Raw genomic sequence first — 24,989 nt, 5'->3', positions numbered from 1 at the left:
TGGAGTGTAATTTACATTCTTAATTCAAAATCCATTTTAATATATTGTATAGATGTTTGTGTGCAATCATAGGGTTGAAAGAAAAATACATATAAAGGGACTTACGGAAATATACTATAGCCTATTTAGTGCTAATGCATAACAATAATTTTTTTAGAAGAAAATTCAAATCATATCAAAAAGAGAAAATCAGCAATAGTCGGCCAGAAGTACATCAGTTAGGTGTAGAGAAACATCATTTATTCACAGAGATAAACTACTAACATGTTTTGCATACCTAGCTAGGTTATATGCTACAAAATTAACTTGTCTATAGGCATGAGAAAAAGAATTATGATTAAAAGTAACTATAAGCAAGCAAACATCGATAATCAAGAGCCCAAAAAAGGTGAAGGAATCATCATTACTTTCTAAAGTTGTCATGACCACCTTCGAATCTCCCTTAAGAATGATGGAAGATAGGCCAATATCTTGAGCAAAGGCTAAGGCTTGAACAGCAACTATAGCTTTTACATCGACCACCAAAGGGGGAGGGGGACCTTTTTTGATGAAGAAGTAATGGTCAAACCCAAATTGTTTCGGATAATAATGAAGGGAATGTGATGGTTGTTTATGTATGTTTTAGAAACTGGGTTGCTAATCAGAACACATTGGTAGGTGGATAAGTACCTCTGCAAGAATACACAGTCCAAATAGCATACACAATTGACTAGAAGTAAATCAGTCAGGTGTAGAGAAACATCTTTCATTCACACAGATAAACTACTGACATGTTTTGCATACCTAGCTAGGTTATGTGCTACAGAATTAACTTGTCTACAAGCATGAGAAAAAGAATAATGATTAAAGGTAATTATAAACAAGCGAGCATTGATAATCAAGAAGCCAAAAGAGGCGAAGGAGTCATTATTACTTTCTAGAGCTGTCATGACAACTTCGGATCTCCCCTAAGAATGATGGAAGATAGGCCAATATATTGAGCAAAGGCTAAGGCTTGAACAGCAGCCATAGCTTCTACATTGGCCACCAAAGGGGGGGAGGGAGACCTTTTTTGATAAAGAAGCGATGCTTAAACCTAAATTGTTTCAAATAATGATGTAGGGAATTGTTAGGATGTGTGCCCTTAAATCCTATTATATGATGCTATATATGATATTATGTACGATTTAATGTTGTGATTAATAAAGTTGTTTTATTATTATCTAAAAATAATGGTAACACGAATATTGGGACATTATCATATAATCCACGAGATACATAGTATGTGATTTATGTGAAAAGTCACAAAAAATATAAATTACAAGTTCTTTGTAAACTCAAAATTTTAATTCGTAGTCAGTAATGAAATTGGGCATTTCATCTATGAAGACTATGATATATCAACTAAGACGATTTGTCTTGATCATGGAAATTGAGATTTCTAGCTGATATGTCTTAAGAGTTAAGACATATTGAACTGGATCGCTGTGAGATTTATTATTCTCCTAACGACTGTCAAGTGAATAATTAATCTCACAACTTTTATTTACATGAACTCTTAATCCTGAGAGAATAATGGGCTTGATTATGAAATGTAGGTTATTTTGATATATCAGGAGTGAGATCTAAAGTAACGATCAAAATCTCAGTATATTGGGCAGCTACATTTAGTGTTGATAGAATATATATTATCAAGATAAAATTCATAATCTCTTAACAGAGATATAAAATATTCCCTTGAAATAAGTTTAATGGGTTTGGTTATTTAGAGTGTTAGGTCCAACCACTTTAATTGGATTTCATAAATATATGATGATTAACTTAAAGGATTAAACTAGGTACTCAAGGAATTAAGATGTAGTAATCTTCAAAGTAGCAGTCTACTTTCATAACTTTGTATTATTACGAATATTTTATGAAGAGATTGCATATACAATAAAGTTTTGGGATATAATTTATAAATAAGGCCTAAAGTGCAACTATATTTATATAGTAGTATTAAATATAGTTAATGGTAACTTTGGACTTGTCAAGAATTGACAGAAAAGCCCAAAGTCCATTCGAGCAAGTGTTTTATTGGTCCATTTTGGTCCCACTCCAAGCCACATGCTTAAGCCCAATTGAAAAAGCCCAAAAGGCTAGCCCAATTAGATAATCAGTTAGATATAAAGGGAGAAACATACAGAATTATGGAAGAGAGACATCATTATAAAATAGTGTGTATGTGTGAGAGCAATCTACTCTCTAATACTCCATTGGAAACTGATTAAGAGACTACACTTTTTAGGCGTTAGTAGAATTGGAGTGAAAATTAAAAGTATTCCCAAGATCTTCTAATCTTTGTTTTTTAAATTCAACGCTTCAAGGTACGCTCTCTTATTCTTAAATCCTAAAATTTACATGATGCATGTTATCAATTGCGAATGAAGTAGATCCGTTAATTTTCGGTTACATATGTTTTGTATGAGATACAAACCATGTTTTCCAATAGGAATGTGATGGGCTGTTTATGTATGGTTTAGAAAAAATGAAATGACTGAATTGCTAATTAGAACACATTGATAGGTAGATAAGTACCTCTGCAAAAACACATGGTTCCAAATAGCATACAAACTACAAAGGCTAGCAATTTATTCAATTACCAAAATCGATTTACAAAGACCTTACATTCTGCTACTTATACTTTGACATTGACAACTTAAGAAATCTTCTAACTAACTAACTAACTAACTAATTAGTTACAAGATGATTAGGATATAGACATATAGTTAATTAAAATGCCATACATCAGATAACCACTCCAATCCTTGCCTCGCTTGAATCATTGAAGATAGTACCATCTAAGTCCACTTTTGAAGACCAAGGGAGGTGGGGATTTCCAGCAATAGTCGGAGGCTTTGAATGTGTGATCATTGGAGTTTCTTTTATAGTGGCGTTGCTAGGAATATTATAAATTTTACTACATAGTCTTTGTAAACTAATGTATCAACTTTTAAAAATAATAAGAAAAAAGTAATTAAGAAATTTATTTATTATGTTATTGATGTGATACTAATCACATTCATTGTTATATTATATTTTAAGATTTTAATAATAAACCTGGTAGTAGTTTTAATATTTTCATTTTATAAATATACGAAGTTATGAACCAGCTATTAATAAAAAAATGTGTTCCTCAAAAAAAAAGCTATTAATAAAATTTTAAATTGCAATAGGAAATAGGAATTATCGGATAAGCATAATATTTTACAAAGCTAACCTGATCAAAGGTGGTTAGGATAAGTCAGAATTCAACATTATTTCTCTTACATTTATCATTTATGTCTAACCCATTAACAATGTATATATATATATATACACACACATCAGCATTGTGCATGATGACATTCACTCTTTAATTCTTTCTCAAAAAAAAAAAAAAAATCACTCCTTAATTGGACCATATATTATGCATCAACTGGACTATGAAATTCTAATGGACCTTGGCCATATCAGAGTCAGACCCTTGGTCGTTGGGGTCTGCTTGACATATCCTTCACATCAACTTCATCAGGGAAATAACCAATAATCTTCCTTTGCATTCTCCTTAAATTACTAGCAGACTCCATTGCTTCATCCAAGACAGCTCGAGCATCTGCCAACGACACCTCAAGCTCGTTATTAATAAAGTAATAAGAGCACATTTGGCTTAGAATCCTGTCATGTCTTTCTTGAAGCCTCAGCACTCTCTCTTCAGCATGTTCCAATGCCTCACTAATCATTCTTAGCTTCTCTAATATGATTTGCTGCTTGTGCCGTTTCTTCAAGTTTGGCATACAGAGGAAATAAGAGAAAGATAAGCCGACTATGGCTAAAACAACGCGGCGATAATCCATGAATTTTTGTCTTCTGAAGGAGATATGAAAATAGGCGAAAGGATGAAGAAAGGTGTCATAAAATTCTTTGCTTTGGTTGTGGGATTATACTAGCGACTTTTGAGTTTTCTGTTCCTTTCTCTCTGTTGGAGAACCAATTGGTTGCTTTTTGATTAGTCTTCGTTTTCCTTCACACCAAACTACTAGAACACTTACCGATTCTCGGATTGTAAAGTTGGATATTTTCATGCCTCGTTGAAAAGAATTCTTTTTGTTAGGGGTGTGCAACCAACCCGCCAACCCGTTAAAACCGACCCAATCCAACCCAACCCGCCAGGTTGGGTCGGTTTTTAGACCTTGGTGGATTGGGTTGGGTTACAAAATTTTTTTTAATAGCGGGTTAAGTTTGGTTTGGGTCATAAAATTTTAAACTCGCCAAACCCAACCCGACCCACCCATATATTTAATATATATATATATATATATTTAAAATATATTATATAATTAATAAAATTTTCAAAATAATCAGTTCTTCCTATCCTATATAAAAGTTAATTAGTTCATACAAACCTAGTAAATTACTATTGTTGTTTAGTCATTAGTGTTGTTTGCCTTTAAGGAGTTACATTGATACTAATCTTTGGGTTTTTTTAATATATTTATATTTATTTTTTTTCTACTCAATTTAATAATAATAATAATAATAATTTGTCCAAATCATGAGTTCAACTCGACCCACGTGAGTTGGGTTGAGTTGGGTTGGACTTATGTGATGGGTTGAGTTGGGTTGAATTTTTTTTGACCCACCATGGTGGGTTAAGTAAAAAAATCTCTTCAACCCAATCAATGCACATTCCTACTTTTTGTAGTTCTTTTGTTTAGTAAGGTATTCAATGGCAAACTCCCCCTCACAAGCAATGTTTGTTGACTTGAAATTATTTGCTTAGTTTCATCGGTAGGCCTACGGACACAATCATTTCCATACCCAATTTCATAAGTAGCTAATTTGTGCAATTGTGAGCAGGCAAAATAAAATGGTGAGTTGCACAAGACAAAAAATGTCAACCACTCACAATCACACGAATCAACAAATTATGAAATTAAGTGTATGTTTGGGTAGAAATTATCTACCCACGTCTGCGTTCCTTTTGTGATTCCACGCCTTTTTTTTTTCCTTCTTCCTGGACGCGCACCGTGCATTGTTCATTGGCCATGAATAATGAATTTAGGTCAATGAATAGTAATTTTAGGCGTGAACAGTATTTTTTACAAATTAAAAAATTATTTTGCTATAGTGTTTTTCAGTTTTCAATTTCAGTTTTCAATTGTATCCAAACGGACCCTAAATGCGTTATTGATTGTAACTATACAATTATTATAATTTCAATCATTCTGTTTGGACATTTTGCAGTGTGCTGGCTGCTGAGTTGTCCCTTGCCACGCATCTTTACGTCAAATGGCATATAATACCTATAAAAATGCTAGAGCCACAACATTTACCACAACTTGCTCACAAGACAAGTCGTGAGTGATAGAGTAAATGTGGTAGATCCATAAAATTGTGGTAAAAGTTGTGGTTCTAGTATCACTCATAATAACCCGTTTCTCTTGATAGTTGGAGGCATTAAATGCTGATGGGTGATACAAGGGTCCAATAAGAATTCTTGGGAAAGCCATATGTGAATCATTGAGATCCTTAACTTGAGGGCTAGACTGAAACAAGAATACGGGCTCTGAATCGCGTTCTTTGCTTGAAGCTTGTATTGATATTTTGTTGTTTGAAGCCAACTTTCCAATCCAGATCATGCAATGAGACCTGAGTTTGTACCCTCACTTTGGGGCTAGGGTCAAACCATGGTTCCTCTAGCCAACTAAATTCAGCAAAAACCCTCAAACCGAAATCTGGATTTCCCTAATTTAGTAACTCTTTAGTTTGGAAGGTCACATTGGTCCGATTGAACAACTCCTACCCCTCCACTTATGTTATGATTTGTAGGATTAAAAGCAGCATCCACCTTTTGTTTAGATTTCCTTAGCCATGACTATTATGGTTTCGTGACCGACTCTTGGGCAAGGCTACTCGGGCCATTAATTAGGGCCCCCAATAGAAAATGAAGTCCAAATATTTTTAATTGATAATTATTTTCAAAAAATAAGAAAAATGTGAGATTTTTCACTTCAAAAAGGCCCAAAAATTGTGGGATAATAAAATTGAGTACATGTAATTTTCATTAATGATCAGTTTCCAATACCAACTTGAGATTTTAATTTTTTTATGTCTCTTTTAGTTTCTCCCACTCAGTAGATTATCAATATTATCCCCCAATTTATCACATGAATACAGACAAAACTCTCTCTCTCTCTCTCTCTCTCAACACCAATATCAATTACGGAAGTTTGTTTCAACTTTTCTTCACCATGTATAACTCTATTTACCTTAAATTATAACTTATTTTACAATTTTGTTAATAGTCTAGTAACTCAACTGTCATTTTTTGATATTTCTAATGATTACGTTTATGGTTTAAATTTTTAAATACTCTCACCTCCAACCACTAAATTAGTGAAAAACTCTTCTTCTTTTTTATAAAAAAGTAGATGTTAGGACTTAAGAAAAATTTTTTTAAAAAGAAAATATGTTAGGAAAACTTAAATTGAAAAAAAAAGGCAATTAGTAATTTTGCATATCAAAAAATTATAATATAAAATTAATAAATGAAAATTATTTCAATAAAAAAAAAGCCCACTTAAATTTCCTGTCCTAGGCCTGAAATTATCTCACGCCGGCCCTGAATGGTTCTAAGCACCTTCCTCACACAACTACTAATTTTATTGCTTCATCATTTTAGTAGCGACTCAAAATCTTTACGTACATGCATCAACCCAATGGCAGAGACTTTACTATCATTTAGATATTTTAGTTTAACAACTATATCAACACATAATTAACTTTCATAAAAGTCAAGAAGGTGCCAGCTCTAAAACGTTACTGATTTCAGTGATTTGTTTAGTCTATTTATTGTTCATAAATCTAAATAAATAGCTTTTATATATTACAGATTTACAGGTAATTAATTTCATTACATTTACAGGTAATTTCATTACATTTACACCCCAGTAAGCAACAGTGACCCACAGGATATGTGTCAGTCTGTAGCTAAATTAATTAGCTTTTCAACAATTATATTTTTGGATGCATAGAATAGAAGGGAAAAAATTATTCTATCCTATATTTCAAAAGAAAAAAAAAATCCTTTTTATTCAACCAAAAATTATTTTCCGTCGACTTGGATATATGTTTATTTATTAGGAAGAATCAGATTTGAAACTAAAAACTAAAAAGTCTTTTCCGAACTCAAATCCTCTAAAGATTATTTTAACATGACAAAATGTTAGTCCCAATCCCAAATACATTCATATATATATTTGAAAGGCCCAAAGCCCCAAACCTTTTCGTTTATCTTACCATGAGTTGGTTCAGATAGGAGGATTGGAGGAATCATTTATTTATATGTTGTGTTGTGTATTTGTGTTAACCTAAAATTGAATATTTTATTTTTTTTTAAAATACCTAAAATTGAATATTTAAAATACTATTTAACAAAATTTAATCATTAGTAGGAACTTTTACTCTGAATTGACCAATATTTTAATAGAGAAATAGAGAGACACTTACTTTTATTATAGAAAACCAATTTTAATGTAAAGAAAATTAATAATAAAATCATTTTAGTAATTTAAAACTTAAATACATAATTGCGCTGGATTGGGTTACTCAAATCCTATCCAAACAATAGCAAAAATATTCACAATAAGTTCACTACATTCTCAAATTAACTTATCAATAAAAAAAATTTAAATTGTATATAAATTCTAGTGGGACAATGTGTGAGGTGATAACTGATAAACTAATTTAAAAATGTTATGAACTTTTGTTGTATTATTAACTTTATTGTTTTAGATTCTACAATTATTTGTCATAGGAAAATTAATATCATAGGCATATCTTTCTGACTCAAGCAAGTAACACAAAGATTAACAACCAACATAAAATAATTGTAATTAAATAAGTGGTAAAAATGTAAAATACTAATCACCGTTCACTCTACAGTCGACAATGTCAATATGACAAAATTTCCAAATCAGATAATTAAAAAAGAGTAAAAATTGCTTTTTAACACCAATACGCCAAAGTTAGTAACAAATTAAAGCTCAGCCAAATCTCTCAGCTGCAAGGCTGCTTCCTCCTCATTTAGTTGTTACCTAAAAAAGCCAAATCTTTTGCTACAAAAACAATAATACTAATAATAATAAGCCAAATCCCACCAGCCTTAGCCCAGCTCATCTCCCAATTAAACATGGAAATACCACCCTTTTCCAAACCAAAAAAGAAAAGACAATGAACACTACATTTTTCATAATTATTGACATATTTTATAATTGATGCATAATAAAAATGATATTCATAGTACATTTAAGTGAAAGTGATGATATTACTCCAATTAATCAAAGCAAATCACATGAATGAATAGAAAAAATATTTTATTTCTAACATTACTTAAAAAATTAAAAATATCCCCCAAAGTGCCATGGCTCAACCCTGTTATAACTTAAATAATAGTGGTACAAATTTTACATATAAATCTTACAAATTTTTATGTTAAGATTTGTAGTAAATTTTACTTTAGATAATATATAAGACTCCAAGGTCACTTTCCTATAAGAACCACTAATGACCTCTCTCTCTCTTATCTTCCAAAGCACTCCATCCCAACTTGGGAATCCCAAGTCCTTTTCTCCGTAAATAAAACTCCACACCTCTCGACTCATTACCAACCCTTCACAAAACAAAACCACAACCTCTCCACCATGTCCACCGATCTCGACTTCTTACACGACTCGTCGAAAACCCGGCTACTCACGGTCCAGACTCGAACTTCACCAACACCCCAAGCCTCCAATAACATTGGTGGCAACAACAACATCGGAGTTGTGGCACAAAAGATTAACGAGGATGACAATTATAACGTAGAATACTACTGTCGGACTCCAACATCCAAGGAACACAGAATTCCCTCGATCCTAGACTGTCCCCCGGCGCCACGTAAACCAAAAAGGGCATCCTCATGCAAAAGAAAACTCTCCGAGGTGCAGTTTTTCGAAATCGTGAACTATGATGAGGTCGATGCGTTTTTCAGATCGAGCTTCGACAAGTTAGCTGTTCTTACCTCAGTCAAGAGGAACTGTTGCCCATGTAAATGAATCGGCTGTGCCAAGGTTGAAAATATTACACGACTATCTGTGTTTTTTTTTTTTGAATAATCTTTTCTATATATATGATTTGTAATGCTGGGTATATATGGATATGGTTGACATGATCATATATATCCATCCCACTGCTACTGCATGAGATTGGATTCAGGGTCCTAATGGGTGTCTGAAATTTCTGACAATTTGGGATCTGAACCTTGATTAATAATTAATTAGGTCAATATGAATTTTATGGATTTTAATTTAGTTATGTGATTTTTTAGTGTTCGCATGTTGAGCAAGATTTGTGTTACTTTTGATTGATTTTTTTTTTTTTTTTTTAAATTGGGTTTTGGGGGAGAGACTAAAGAGGATAAAAAGGTTAGTATATTGCAAGGATAATTATGCTGATCGAAGGAGTTCGATTTGGTAGATGTAGATTTGTTGTTATTATTTTCTAAGTTGGAAGATTTTTTTTTTAAGGCACTTAAGGTAGAAGATAATGAACCTTGATTATGCATTAGTATTTTGCTGGTTGTTGGCTAAGATGGTTGATCTGTACTGTGTTTGACATATTTATGTTGAGTAATTGACTTGATTTTGTGAGAGAGAGAGAGAGAGAAGGGTGTATGTAATTATGTATTGATTCGTGCACCACAACTAGTATTCAATTGGATATTCAATTAATTAAAATTCAAAACTGAAAGAACTTCTTAATCATACCTCATCTATGTGTCAAATCTGTAGTCATAAATTCATAATTAGAATTTCACTAACCCACCGGTGTTCAAGTGCCACCGTTTCATTTGTCAAACAACCAAATAGACTTTTGGGGCCTTTGGCACACATTAATCGTAGTTTGTTAATGGAACACACCTTGCCTTCAAAATGAATAACCATACACATTGCCTGTAAATAAACTCTTAAAACTACAATCTTGTTCATGAATTTGAGTTAGGGATGATTACATTTTATCCTGTCAAGAATATTTAAAGTATTCCTAATGGTAAGGCACCTCTTTGTAATTAAAATGGTCAAATATCGATATACTTCTGTGTGTATTCTTGTGAGCTCATCATGTCATGACTCATGAGTGGATGAGACTCTTAATTGGACCAATGTTGGAACTAATCAATTGGTAATGGGCGTGTATAGCACTATGGCTACCTCTTTCTAAATAATGTTGGTCAAATTATTAGTTAACCATGGAATGCCACCTCTCATTGAGTAGAGTAAAAAAAAAGGGTCATCCTTCCGTGACTTTGAGTCTTTGACTAGTTATGTGTCTTGAAACTCATTTAAAGAACTATTTCTAATAGTAATAACATTTCCCAACCAGCTCGATCGGGCTAGATCCACATTATTGCCTCCATAAGAACTTGAATTGTTCACCATTAGGATGGTTAAAAACTGATAACATGTGTCATGACGTACGACATATTCTAAAATTAAACTTAGTTTTTTGTTTCTCTTGATAAGTAACAAGACACAACATTTTGTACAATTAAATAATTATTAATATGATTTGTTATGGTTGGTGCATGATAAAAATAATATTAGTGGTGGATTTAAATGAAAGTAACAATATTGCTCTAATCACAATAGACTATATCAAGTATCAAGTTATGTGTTGAAAATGCTATGTTCCTATTTTTTTTTTCTAAGCTTTAGTCTGGATCCCAATTAAATTGGGGCCGTCTCTATGGATCCTCATCAACTAATCAGGGTTAACCGATATATTCTTATCCCAAATCATATTTAAAATCATGTTCTTGTTGCTTTTTTTTCTTTTTTGGTTGAATTGTTGCTTTCCTTTTTAACATATCACTCTTTACCACTACTTATCATTTTTTTTATGAGTACTTCTTATCCATATAATTTTAGGCCTCTCTCTACCTTGAATTACTTTTGGGACCGAAATTTCTATTATGGACGAAATGACACTCTATCTTAGGCCAGTTGCATACACTTACGGACATTTTTTCTTTTATTATTACTCATCTAGCTCTGTAAATTGTGGTCATTGAAAGGTACATTTTTTTCTCAAATCTTTGTGGTGAGATTTGTGAGAAGTATTTTACGTGAACCCAAAAGAAAATGAATTTCAAAACTTTTATGTTCATAGTCATAGGTGTAGGGGCAGGATGGTCAAAAACACGCATTTGGGCCATGGGCCTGATATTGGTGGTGCAAACCTGTCTGAGCAGAGCCTGTGAGGCCCACAAGTCAGTTCTTGCTGGAAAGATTGTTGATGTAGTCCAAGGAGACGCATCTCTTCGGCTGAGTCCAGTAAAAATTGTGTGACACGTCATAAGGTTTGGGGAGAGAATTCTAAAAAGTTTGACGGGTAAAGATATGTCCCACGCAGTTATAGAGAGGAAGAACATATGAAAATATCTTGAGGAAAGCTGCTACCACCGCATTAAAGGCTCTATACCTACCACTCTGGCCGCATTAATGGGGAAACGACCTTTAGGGCAAGAGTGATCAGCCTTACAACAATTGTTTGAGGATTTCAAAAAAGATGTGGATGGGACAAGTATCCAAATTGGCGATTTGTGCTATACGTGGAAGATAAAGAGAAGAAGAAGAAGGATATAAAAAGGAGGAGGAAGGCATTAGAGAGGAGGAGGTTTTTTTTCTTTTCTGAATTATAGTATATTGTGAAAAAGAAGGAAAAGCAATACAAGTCACTCTCGGCATACGTCCAATGAGAGTTTCTGTTATTTTTATCCTGTGATTGTGCTGATAGTGGCAATCTAGTCTGCCTATCTGTTGTCTAATACCCATAAAACCTAAGTTTCAAGCCCACGCTCTACAAATTTGATTGTATAAAACTCTTTGGGCCTGAGCCCATCACGCATTTGGGCCCGGGTATAAATTGTGCACTTACAATAAGTATCCTCTTTGCTGTTGTTTTTCTCATCTACTCAATTGTGGTGGCAAAGACACCCAACAAACACCAACAAACGTTAGTATATTGTCACCATTTTTTTTCTTTATAAAATAATTCACCTTATCTTTGTAACAAATATTAGAGGTGTTTCATTTTCCTTCCTTTATTTTTTAGCTAAAATTCAATTTTGTTCGTGAATTATACTTCAATTGTAAAATGAGTCCTTAAAATTAATTAGTTTTTTCAAATTTAATTAGTATCTTGCTTTGTTAAAATAAGTTAATTTGGGTTTTTCGTTTAAAACTACTAGCTTGTAACCCTATGCATATGCATGGAAATACTTAAAAATATACAATAAAATACATAATATAATTTCTATATATATAATTTAAATACTATTGATAGTTATTTTTATATTTTGTTAACTCTTTAAAAAAATTTGTAAGGATATTATTAGGTATAAAATGTAAATTGTCTATGTTTTTTTTCTTTATTTTTTATTGTGAAGCACTTTTTTATTGTTATTTTTTACGATTCATTTATTCTAAACTCTTTGATTTTTGTACTTAATAACTCACTTTGCTGAATATTTATGATGTGGTCCCACATTTGATTCTAAAATTAAGAAATAAAATTCTTTAAGAATAAATAATTTAGGACGCATGGTGCAAAATTAGAACTATAATTTGAATTTTTAATTTGAGTTTCTCTTAGCTTCACCTATTATTTTTATTATTATTAGCATATAAAGCAGCTTGATGTGCATTGATAATAACTTAATTTTGCATATTTATATCATTGTTAGAAAGCATTATCATACTTATTTTGAGGTAATTCATGCATTTTATATTTGGTTTTGGAATAATGGTGAATAATTAATTCTGTGTTTAATTGAATCTTATTGCGTGAATTTGTGTTTTGTAGGAGAATGAAATTAAATAAGTGGATTTGTGCAAAGAATAATGCTAATGGACTTTATTTTTACAAGGGCCATGATGAAGTGAAAGAAGGCCAACCCAATTAAATTTAAGTCCAATTAGAGTAAGGAATCAAAGGAAATTTGCACCAAATCCAAGTCCAATTCAGATTGGGATTCCAGTCTGCACATCAGTTAGTATTTTTGGCATAACTTTCGGCTCAGATGTCCAATCGAGATCAAAAGTCCGAATTTTGACTTTAAATGGGCCAAAATCGTCGATTAATTGAAGCCTAAAAATCTGAGATTTTCTCCAAACTGGAATTCAACTTGTAATAGGATTCCTTGACCTATTTAAAAGCTCTTTAGGGCAAAATTCAGGGAGCCGAGTGCTAGGGCTAGGGCTGAACATAGAGAGAGCAGCTACTTCTTTGGTTTTCTTCCATGACAGTTAGTTTTATTTTATTTGTCTAGTTTAATATTTAGTATTTTATTCTTGTGTTTTATTTTAATTACTACGAGTAGCTAAATTTATGATTAGGGTTGAAGATGAAACCTTGTTAAGGATTATCAATAATATTTATCTGATTTGATTTTTCCCACAATAGTTGTTCTTTAACAGCAGTTAAAACAAATTGTTTTGGTAAATTATGATACCCTAATTTGAGGTTTATCAAAATGATACTCCCTTCAAAAGTTTCATGAATTGGGCCTCCTCATTGAGTTATTATTATTATTATTATTATTATTATTATTATTATTATTATTATTATTAGATAATAATGTTGAAGAGATGATTTAAATCGGGTGTCTATTGGAAATACTAGTTACGAGGTGCCAATTGAGTTACACAAATCTTGACCTTCCCCTTAAGGTTTGAATAAATGCAACAATTTAGATTTAATTTATTGATAAAATATACATTTAAAAAAAATTATTAATTCATACACAAGGTCAAGAGAGATATGTTAATCATCCACAAACCTCAAGTTATAATAGTGTCATTTCATTCATAATTTAGATAGGATTCTTTTTGTAAAAAAATAGTACAAACAACATCCTTAAATAGTGCAGTGTTATGTTCCCAACAACGTTGGACTTTTGGGCCTAGACCCTCAATTTATTTGTACTCTAGGTTGGGCTTATCTCATAATAGAAGGTCCAAGAAATGATTGCTGAAGACACTGATGGAGTTATACTGGTATTTTGCCACTCAACTTCCTTTGTTACAGCTCTGCCATGAAGACTACCACACAGCTAAGCTCTCTCTCTTTAGAATCCGAACATGATTTTCTTCCCCTTACTTCTCTCGTTTTTTCTCTCCCCAATTTTCCCCCATCCCCTATTCCTTCCTCTGCCCCCCTATTTATATACTTCTCTCAATGGGGTTGTTATGATGGAAAGATATTCGACATGTTAGTGGGTCTCTCTGTATCATAACACTAATCAAAAGGGATTCACTTCTGGCTATTGACATGACCTCTTAGTAACTCATGCCTAACGGCGGTTATTGCTTGACGAATGGATTCCCCTAAGGCATTACCTCTTGTTCACGACATGTCTTGGGGTACTTAATTATATGCTCGGCCAGCTCTGCTCAGTTCGGCTAAGTGGGCTGAGACTATTCAATGAGTGGGCCTACAGTTCGAGAGAGGCCTATTGTTCTCGGTCTGTACAAATGGGATGTTTATATTGGAAGAATGTTCATATTGGGTAGAAGACAAAGAGTTGTAATAGAAATTTTTTTTTGAGTACTTTTTAAAAGAAAATTTCTACTAGGATGTTCATATTGTGTAGAAGATAGAGAGTTGTAACATAAATTTTTTATGAGTACTTTTTAAAAAAAATTTCTACTAGGCCTTTCTCTACCTTCAATGGCTTTTACGACTATTTATCCATAATTTAGATAAGAAATGACATGTTCATATTGTCTTTTATTTATTTTATAAAGTAAGTAAAAATACAAACATCATCCTTTAAATTTGATCAATTATCATTTTAATCTTGTAAAAATAAAAATTACACATTTTAAGTTTAATTAATTGAGATTTTGGTCTTATAAATTTACATTTATTAATTCATATATAGGTCAAAAGAGATATGTTAATCATTCATAAACCTCAAGTTATAGGAGTGTGATTTTATCCATAACTTAGATAAGATTCTTTAAAAATAAACAATACAAACAACATCCTTCCTTAATAGGATGTTCATATTGGGAAGAAGATAGAGAGTCGTAACATAAATTTTTTATAAGTACTATTTTTTTTTTTTAAAAGTTTATATTAGGCCTCTCTCCACCTTCAATAGCTTTTCAAACTACTTATCCATAATTTAAGAAATGACATGTTTAAATTGCTTTTTTTTTTAAGTAAGTAAAAATACAAACAAAATCCTTTAAATTTGATCCATTATCATTTTAATCTTGTAAAAATGCAAATCGCACATTTTAAATTTAATTAATTGAGATTTTAGCACTGTTTTAAAAACCGGACCGGACCGGCCAGTCCGACCGGTTCAACTGGGAAAACCGGTGCAGTCTGGTCCGGTTAAATACCTCAAAACCGGTCAACAACCGGTCAAAAACCAGGAAAAACCGGAAATTTTGAAAAAAACGGTTTGATTCTCGGTTCGGTTTTTAAAACCATGGATTTTAGTCTTGTAAGTTTACATTTATTATAACCTATATAATACCAATTTTTTGAATGAAATGATAGAAAGACTAATGAAGAAGCAAATATGAATCTACATGACCAAAATGGCAAAAATGAAGTGTATACACTCCATAGACCAAAATGACAATAGAACAAACATAGAAGATATAATTTAGGAAAAAGTTTCTCTCCAAACTAGTTTGGAGAAAAACCTTTAAAACTTATCAAATATTTTTATATTGAGTTTGGAATTTGAAAATCTAACCGTTGGATTGCATGTTCTTATTATATTATTCATGCTTACAAAATTTCAAGAAAATAAAAAATCAATTACTATGTCATCAAACAAATGTTAAAATTTCAAGTTTTTGTAATCTAAAATTGTGTATAAAAAATAAGTTCATTGATCAAATAGTAAATAAAATCCAATTTGAACGAAATTTGATATGCATGTTAAGAACATAAGGAACATGAAATTCAACGGTTAGATTTTCAAAATTCACACCTAAAAAAAAGATATATGATAAGTTTAAAGGGTTTCTCTCCAAACTTTGTTCTATAATTTATATATATTTTTATACAAAAATGCTTTCATCTTTCTAGACTAGTTCAGCTTCTTCACACAAGCATCAAGAACTTTCGAGAGATCACAAGAGAATCCAACATGCCATCCTACGTGTCACCATCCTATTCGACCTCGTACGTGTAATACAGCAAGTTCGACAACTAACGCTGACGTGTCGCGATTCTATTCGCGGGAATACTCTAGCAAAACTATCACCGCCAACACCAGCCCAAACCATTATAAAGTACTCCTCCTCTCTTTCCCTCCACTTCATAGTTCAGAGAAAGAAAAAAAAAAAAAATCGGATACGCCCGAAAAAACCCCGAAACGTTTCAGATTCATATAGTAACTCAAAAAGCGAAGCGAAATCGTTAGAAGAGAGCAGAACGAAGTAAAGTAACAATCAACATTCGACAATGAGGGTGCAGAACAAAACGGTGGCGTTTTTGCTTCTCTTTGTTTCAGGTAACATTTGTTGTTTAATGTTTAATTTTCTGTTTGGTTTGGTTTGAAAAATGTTTCTAAATTCACTTGAAACAAAAAAGAGTTATTAGGAAGTACTAAGACTAAGATGATGTTTCCGTAAAACTGTTGTCTAAGAAACAGAGCATCCTAAAACAAAGCTAAATTTTGTTTCTTGTTTGATTTGAATGAGAATTGACAACTGGGTTGGTTAATTTTTGAGTTTTTAATTCTTGGGAAAAAAAAATAACTCAAAAAATTTAATGGGCTTTGCTTTTTTTTTTCTTTCTTTTTGGATTACTTTTTTTCTGGGAAATTTAACAGGGGACCAGAAAGTTTGTGGGGTTTTGGGTATTTTGGGTGTTATGATTTATTGATTTAGCAGAAAAGTTTCGAAATTGTGTGTGTGTGTTTTTTTTTTGTTCTTAAGATTACTTCATAGATTTCTCTGACTCTGAGTTGGTTCCTCAGACTAGGAAATGCATTATGTTAATGAATTTTACAATAAAATGACTTTCAATTTCTCTTTTTGATGAATTGGCTTCTCTGAAAACTCACTGAAAGCACTTGAATTTGTTGCTGTGAATTGGGGTTTTGCTGAAACTAATTAAACTTTTTGGGTTTGTTTTGGAAGAATTCTTGTTAGGAATAGCAGTGGCAGCAGATGATGCCTCTCCGAAGCTCGGGACTGTGATTGGTATTGATCTCGGAACAACCTACTCTTGTGTGGGTGTGTACAAGAACGGTCATGTAGAGATTATAGCCAATGATCAAGGGAACAGAATCACACCCTCCTGGGTCGCATTCACTGATACTGAGCGTTTAATAGGCGAGGCCGCGAAGAATCAAGCGGCTCTCAATGCCGAACGTACCATTTTCGATGTTAAGCGGCTTATTGGAAGGAAGTAAGTGAACTCATTTCAACATTTTGGATTGATATTGAATGTGGTTTTGTTGAGAACAATGATGAAGTAGGAAAAATGGATCACTTGCTCTAATACTATGACAAATGATTGATTAATAATAAATTGTGAATTTAATCAAGCAATTATTTAGATGGTTGTAGTTTTTGGTTTTGTTGAGAAGAATGATAGTAAGTGAATTGGACCACTTGCTTTGATATTATGATATATTATCCCATTTTCAAAAGTTTTAACTCACACTAAAGAGTGAATCTAATGATTTAAGATTTAGATTGATATGCTTGGGTTTTGTGTTTTGGAGAGGTAAATTGAATGGCTTGTTTTGATTTGGTTTTGTTTGTAGGTTTGATGATCCGGAGGTTCAGAGGGATATTAAGTTTTTTCCTTATAAGATTGTGAACAAGGATGGGAAGCCTTATATTCAGGTGAAGGTGAAAGGTGAGACAAAGGTGTTTAGCCCTGAGGAAATCAGTGCTATGATATTAGGGAAAATGAAAGAAACAGCTGAGGCTTATTTGGGGAAGAAAATCAAAGACGCTGTTGTCACTGTTCCAGGTATATATATAGTTTCTTAAAAACTTTGTTTTTAAATCGTTTGTGATGTATATAAATAGTACAATATCAAATTGGCATACAGAACAACAGAACAAGGACATGTTCTGTACACTTGGATTAGTGCATGTTGAATTTTTAAGATATTATTTATAGGAAAAGCTGCAAAACATTACAGCATAACCAATGTAAAAAGGACAGATTTTTGTTTGATATTTATAAGAGTTGTGAACTTGTGATTGCTACGTCTATATCTATGTTTCATGGTCTAATGGTTTTATATCTGTTGCTTGTTGTAGCCTATTTCAATGATGCACAGAGGCAAGCCACAAAGGATGCAGGCATCATTGCCGGGTTGAATGTGGCTCGGATAATCAATGAACCTACTGCTGCTGCTATTGCCTATGGTCTGGACAAGAAAGGGGGAGAGATGAACATTTTGGTTTATGATCTTGGTGGTGGTACTTTTGATGTTAGCATCTTGACCATTGACAATGGTGTGTTTGAGGTTCTTGCTACTAGTGGAGACACCCACTTGGGAGGAGAGGATTTTGACCACAGAGTGATGGATTACTTCATCAAGTTGATTAAAAAGAAGTACAACAAAGATATCAGCAAGGATAACAAGGCTCTTGGTAAGCTTCGCAGGGAATGTGAGAGAGCAAAGAGAGCATTGAGTAGCCAACACCAAGTCCGAGTTGAGATTGAGTCTCTTGTCGATGGCATTGACTTCTCAGAGCCTTTAACAAGGGCAAGGTTTGAGGAGTTGAACATGGACTTGTTTAAGAAGACAATGGGGCCTGTGAAGAAGGCTGTGGAAGATGCAGGAGTGAAGAAAACAGATATAAATGAGATTGTCCTAGTTGGAGGAAGCACCCGAATTCCCAAGGTACAACAGCTGTTGAAAGACTTTTTTGAGGGCAAGGAGCCAAACAAGGGTGTGAATCCTGATGAGGCTGTTGCCTATGGTGCAGCAGTTCAAGGTGGAATCCTCAGTGGTGAAGGCGGGGAAGAAACCGGAGGTATGGTTTAGTTTTAAATTTTAATGTTAATTTGTTGTTTGATATTCATAGATGTGACATATTGGTGACAAACTTATATGAGATTTTCCCTCTTTGGTTTTTTGTAGGCATTCTTTTGCTTGATGTTGCTCCTTTGAGTCTGGGCATTGAAACAGCTGGTGGAGTGATGACAAAATTGATCCCGAGGAATACTGTTATCCCAACTAAGAAGTCTCAAATCTTCACCACTTTCCAAGACCAGCAAACCACAGTGTCCATCAAGGTATGACATGAATACATGCAAGAATGAAGAAACCTTACTCTAAAATAGGCATCCTGTATATGGTGTTGTTAGACTAATATGACTTTGAAAATTTTCAGGTCTTCGAAGGTGAAAGAAGCTTGACAAAGGATTGTCATGAACTCGGGAGGTTTGATCTATCTGGCATTCCACCTGCTCCAAGGTAATCTAAAACAGAAATGGACTGTTATAATTTTCTATTGTCACTAGCTTTAAGGAAACATAAGATTACTGCATTGCAATGATTTTTATATCCTATATAACTATAGCTTGTGGTTTCTGACCAATGTTCTGATTCTCATTGCAGGGGAGTCCCCCAAATTGAGGTTACCTTTGAGGTTGATGCCAATGGTATCGTACATGTGAAAGCAGAAGACAAGGCAGCTAAGAAGTCAGAATCCATCACCATCACTAATGACAAGGGGCGTCTGAGCCAGGATGAAATCGATAGGATGGTGAAGGAAGCTGAGGAGTTTGCAGAAGAGGATAAGAAGGTGAAGGAGAAAATTGATGCCAGGAACAAGTTGGAGACTTACATCTACAACATGAGGAGCACCATTGGTGACAAGGACAAGTTGGCAGATAAGATTGATTCGGACGATAAGGAAAAGATTGAAAGCGCATTGAAAGAAGCTCTTGAATGGTTGGATGATAACCAGAACGCAGAGAAGGAAGATTTTGATGAGAAATTGAAGGAGGTTGAAGAAGTATGCAATCCAGTTATAAAACAAGTTTATGAAAAGAGTGGTGGAAGCTCGGCGGGAGCTGAGGATGAAGAACCAAACGATGAGTTGTAGAATGCTTGGAGCATAGGCTTCAAATTTGTAGAGTTTTTATTTTTATTTTTTTCTGACCTGCAAAGTTTGTGAGTAGTTGGCCAAAATGCTCATTACTGGTTGCTATTCCTTTTTGAGTTCAAAAATTTCAAGAATATATACATAATTTTCTAGTAATCTGAATTTTCTTTATTACATAATTAATTTATTTCAATTGTGAGGTGGTGCACATAGTGATGTCATATGCTGATGATGTTTGTGATTATGAGATAAGAAAGCATGACACACCTGACCATAGATCAAATTCTACAGATTTTATGGTGCAATATTCATAGATTTCAGCTCGTAGAAAGGCGAATGGTATTCTAAGAATTGCTTTGAAAAACTTCTCTACAGACTGCAGTTCATTAATGTCTCCATCATAGCTACAGAGCTTAGCCTCTTCTTCCTTAGCAGGTTCCATCATCAACAATGCCTCCAATTGTTGCAAACCCAAACCATTACCTGCTTCCCACCATTTGATAAAATTATAATCAGGTGTTGGCATGAATATGTCTGCATTTTCAATGTTGAACACAAACACAAACACAAGCACACCTACACTCATATTTTAGCCCCAAAACATTAAAAAAAAAAAAAAAATCACATAGTCTAGTCACTATTTTTCATTGGGTCGACAGTTTCACATTTATTTTAATTGGTCCCATGATATTTATCTCTTGATAATTCTGTTTAATTGTTCTGACATTTTATTGAGCGTGTCCAAAGAACTCGAATTTTGTTGTCATTGGATGAACTCCACCCCCTTGTGAGAGAGAAGAAACATGCACCGGTAATATGGTGAATTTTTTCGTGGGATTAGAGTGACAAATGTCTTCTGGAAGCAAGGGTGTCAGTGCAGTAGTTATTCTCCTCCGGATATGTTGCTGACAAGAGATAAATATGTTGTGGAAAAAGGAGAAGAAAGTCTTGCAAGATTGACAGTTGTGATCATAAGGCCATAGATACAACAAACCTATTATAGGGAAAGTAAGAAAGTTCACAATAGTAGCTTTGTTGAAAAGTCCACAATAGTGGCTTCTGAGTTTTTTTTTTTTTTTTTTTTTAACATATATATATATATATATATATATATATATATATATATATATATCTATCTTTAGTCGTCCCACCATGACATGCACCGGTAACATGTAATAACTTCTCCACTCCCACACCCTATACATGCTGTCGTCACCTCACACAAGGGAGAGGCCTCATTTTCTCATAAATTCCCATCATTCATTCCTAAAATCCTCTCTAGTACTCCCTTATTTCCCCAGAGTCACATTTCACATGTGAGTTGCGACATGACCGTAGGTACATACCCAAAGTCTCTTCAGCCAGTTAGGCACTAAGGCCTATGTCCGAACCCTTGAAGCCACAAACACATTCAACTAAGCCCAGCTTCAAACTTCAAACTTCAAACAAAACCAAACTCCAGCTTCACCTAATCCGATAATCAAATAAGACCCATTCCAATCTTAAAAACTTAAACCCCACATTGAAACAAAACAAAATTTCTTATTGAAATTTATAGGGCCCAACCCGGAACACTAATACTACTTCATAAATTCAAGCCCAAATTTTCGAGTCCAAAGAACAAAACCACCGACCACCCATATTTAAACTAAGGGTCTCTTTAGATACCGCTTATTTTGCTAAAAGTAAAAATTTATTACTGAAAGTACTGTAAATAAAAGTAAAAACTAGTTGAAATAGTACAATGGAGCCCATGAATAGTAGCAAAAATAAACTGAATAGTAAAATAATTTATAATTTTCATTGCTTCCTAAATGTACACTAAATTACGAAAACACCCCTGGCCCATGCAAAAATTACAAAATTGCCCAAACCTTCCTAAAATGAAAAATCACACATTGGTAGCCCATATTTCTTTAAATTATACATAGGCCCCCAAAATTTCCTAAAAATATACTTTGACCCCAAAATCTTTCTAAATTACAATTTGACCCAAAACTTATCAATTAAATTTTGACATTTAAACTTTTTCCAAAATTTCTTTTCATCCCCAAACCTCTCAAAAATTGCACAAAGCCCCGAGATCACAAAAATGCCATTTCAACGCCAATTATCATCAAAATAAATAAACGAAGTGTCTTCAAGAACTATGCCTTTTCTTTGATGGCAAGGATCCAAACAAGGGTGTAAACCAGCAAACTATAGTGTCCATCAAGGTATAACATAAAAATCCATGTAAGAATGAAGAAACCTTACTCTCTATTATAAACATGCTGCATGTAGTGTTTTGTAATTTGTGTAGCTTTAAGCTCTGTTTGGTTGGAGTGAAAATAAGAGGGATAGAAAATGAAGAAAAGAAAATAGAGGAGAAAATTATGTTTTTTCTTGTTTGGTGCAAGAGAGAAAAACACAAAGGAATGAGAGAAAGCACAAAGGAATGAGAGAAAACATTGGAAAAAAATTCACTCGGGCCCACAAATTTTTATTCTCTCGATTTGGGAGGAAAACTGGTAAGAAAAGAGAGAAATGGAGCTTAGCTTTTGAATATTTACCTCCTCCAAGTTGATGTCTTATATGTGGGTTTTTATCCTTTTAAAATATATATATATATATATATATATATATATATTTTGGGAACTTGCGTGCTGTTGAGTCAGGTCCTTGACACCTTGTCTTTTCTTCCTTCTTTTTTTGTTTGTTTGTTTTGTTTTTGTTTTTTTTTTTTTTTGTGTTCGTACTGCACCCTTTCTTTTTTTCAATTGTTTTGGGTTTTTTTTTTTTGGGTAAAAAATGTTTTAGATTCTTGAACTTCTTATCCTCTTTTTATTTTATTTTTAATGAAGAAATTATTCATACATATTTTTAATAAAAATATAATGTATTATTTTTGTTTTATCTAAGTTGGATATAGTAGTAAATTTATACAAATTTTATTTTCTATTCTCTCACTTTTCTTCTCAACTAAACAAAAGAGCTTTATATCCCTCTACTTTGCTATCCTCCCAACCAAACACATATGAGGGAAAACTAATATTTTCTATTATTTCACTTTTCTATCCTCTTTTCATATTAGGGTGTGTTTGTTTGGAGGTAAAATAGAGTAGATGGAAATTTTTGAAGAGAAAATGAGAACAAAAACTTTTTTGAAGCATGTTTAGTTGGGTGGAGGGCCTAAGTGTTTTCTCCTGAGTCCACCGAATGTTTTCTCCCTAAAATAGAGTGAAAATTGAGTGGAGATACATTTTTTCTTGACTGAAAAAAATGTCTATGTGCATGTGCACATGGACTTCATCTATTTGCCTTTATTTATTTTTCTTTCTGGGCATTGACGTCGTCTTTTTTTTTTTCTTTTGATTTTCTAGGCCTGGGGTGTGCCTTTTTTTTCCCCATTTTTGGGCAATAACATTTTTTTTTTCTATTCTTTTTTTTTTCTTTTGATTCACTAGGGCTTGAGCGTGATAGTTGTTTTTTTTTTTTTTTTTTTTTTTTATAACTAGACGTGATTATTTTTTTTTTGGGAAATGGTTTTTATTTTTTTAATAAATTTGGATGATTGCTCTTTTTGTAATTGTTTGTCACTTTTTTATTTTAATTAGACATCATTCTTTCATAAGAGTATATGAGTAAATTTATTTAGACTCATTTTTTTCACCTCTTCACTTTTTCACTCCTAACCAAACAAAAAGGAGAGAAATTATAAAAATAATAATAATTTATCTCATTTCTGTTTGGTTGTGAGTGAAAAAGTGAAGGAATAGAAAAAATGAGTTTGTATAAATTTACTTATATACTCTTATTAAAAAATAATGCACAATTAAAATAAAAGAGTGACAAGCAATTAAAAAAAAAGCAATTACCCAAATTTATAAGAAAATAAAAATCATGTCCAAATAAAAACCATGTCTAGTTAAACAAAAAAAAAAATCCATGCTACAGCTCCAGGAAATCAAAAGAAAAAAAGACAAAAGAAAAAGAAGAAGAAGAAGAAGAAGAAGAAGAGAGAGGGGCGACGTCCTCATAAAGTTATAAAAAAAAAAAAAAAAAAGGGGCGGGGCTGGTGGGAACGCCAAGTAAAGCAAAAGCTATTCAAAACAAAAAAACAAAGCAGCAACGTTAAGCCAAAGGCTTAAAAAAAAAAAAAAAAAAAACCAATGTTAATCTCGTGCCCAACTTGGCCATGGAGATTTTTGTCATTTAGCTATCATATTTCCTTTCTCTAAATTTTGGAGAGAAAATTTGTAGTGGACGCAGAAAAAAACATTTTAGTCCCACCATTATTTTTCCCTCTCCCCCTTCTATCCAAACACCTTTCAAAAAGTCTCCATCCTCAAATTTTTTTTTTTCATCCTCCTTAAAATCCACACTAACAAACACATGTAACGTTTACTGCATTGCAAATTTGCAACGATTTTATATCCTATTTGCAATGATTTTATATCCTATATAACTATAGCCCATACCGCATAGCTTGTGGTTTCGGACCAATATTCTGATTCTTATCTTACATGTGTAAGTAGAAGACGAGGCAGCTAAGTAGTTAGAATCCATTACCATCACTAATGACAAGGGATGTCCGTGCGAGGAAGAACTTGAGAGGATGGTGAAGGAGGCCAAGCAGTTTGCAGAAGAGGATGAGAAGGCGAAGGAGAGAATTGATGCCAGGAACAAGAAGTTGGAGACTTACACCTACAACATGAGGACTGAGGAGCACCATTGGTGACAAGGACAAGTTGGCAGATAAGGTTGATTTGGATGATAAGGAGAAGATTGAAAGCACATTGAAAGAAGCTCTTGAATGGTTGGACAATAATCAGAATGCAGAGAAGGAAAATTTTGATG

At 33.1% G+C, this 24,989-nt stretch overlaps 2 protein-coding genes across 2 annotated transcripts; both read left to right on the top strand.

Annotated features, from left to right (window-relative positions):
• Positions 1–8,702: 8,702 nt before the first annotated feature.
• Positions 8,703–9,095, top strand: LOC142628455 (cyclin-dependent protein kinase inhibitor SMR3-like). Its single transcript, XM_075802557.1, has one exon. The coding sequence runs from the start codon at positions 8,703–8,705 to the stop codon at positions 9,093–9,095; it is 393 nt and encodes a 130-aa protein (XP_075658672.1).
• Positions 9,096–16,410: 7,315 nt separating this feature from the next.
• Positions 16,411–20,303, top strand: LOC142629332 (luminal-binding protein 5-like). Its single transcript, XM_075803295.1, has 7 exons — positions 16,411–16,579; positions 17,211–17,481; positions 17,843–18,054; positions 18,351–19,073; positions 19,181–19,335; positions 19,434–19,516; positions 19,661–20,303. The coding sequence occupies exons 1-7, from the start codon at positions 16,531–16,533 to the stop codon at positions 20,148–20,150; spliced, it is 1,983 nt and encodes a 660-aa protein (XP_075659410.1). The 5' UTR covers positions 16,411–16,530; the 3' UTR covers positions 20,151–20,303.
• Positions 20,304–24,989: the final 4,686 nt, after the last annotated feature.

The sequence above is a fragment of the Castanea sativa genome, chromosome 3 (assembly GCF_040712315.1).
Source record: "Castanea sativa cultivar Marrone di Chiusa Pesio chromosome 3, ASM4071231v1".
Lineage (NCBI taxonomy): Eukaryota > Viridiplantae > Streptophyta > Magnoliopsida > Fagales > Fagaceae > Castanea > Castanea sativa.
This window is presented reverse-complemented; position numbering and strand designations above follow the sequence as displayed.

Excerpts from the sequence above, each read along its gene's own strand:
- LOC142629332 (XM_075803295.1), top strand. The coding sequence starts at position 16,531 with ATGAGGGTGCAGAACAAAACGGTGGCGTTTTTGCTTCTCTTTGTTTCA. Across the intron at positions 16,580-17,210 it reads TTTGCTTCTCTTTGTTTCAG|AATTCTTGTTAGGAATAGCA; the intron begins GTAACATTTGTT and ends TTGTTTTGGAAG. Across the intron at positions 19,336-19,433 it reads AAACCACAGTGTCCATCAAG|GTCTTCGAAGGTGAAAGAAG; the intron begins GTATGACATGAA and ends GAAAATTTTCAG.
- LOC142628455 (XM_075802557.1), top strand. The coding sequence starts at position 8,703 with ATGTCCACCGATCTCGACTTCTTACACGACTCGTCGAAAACCCGGCTA.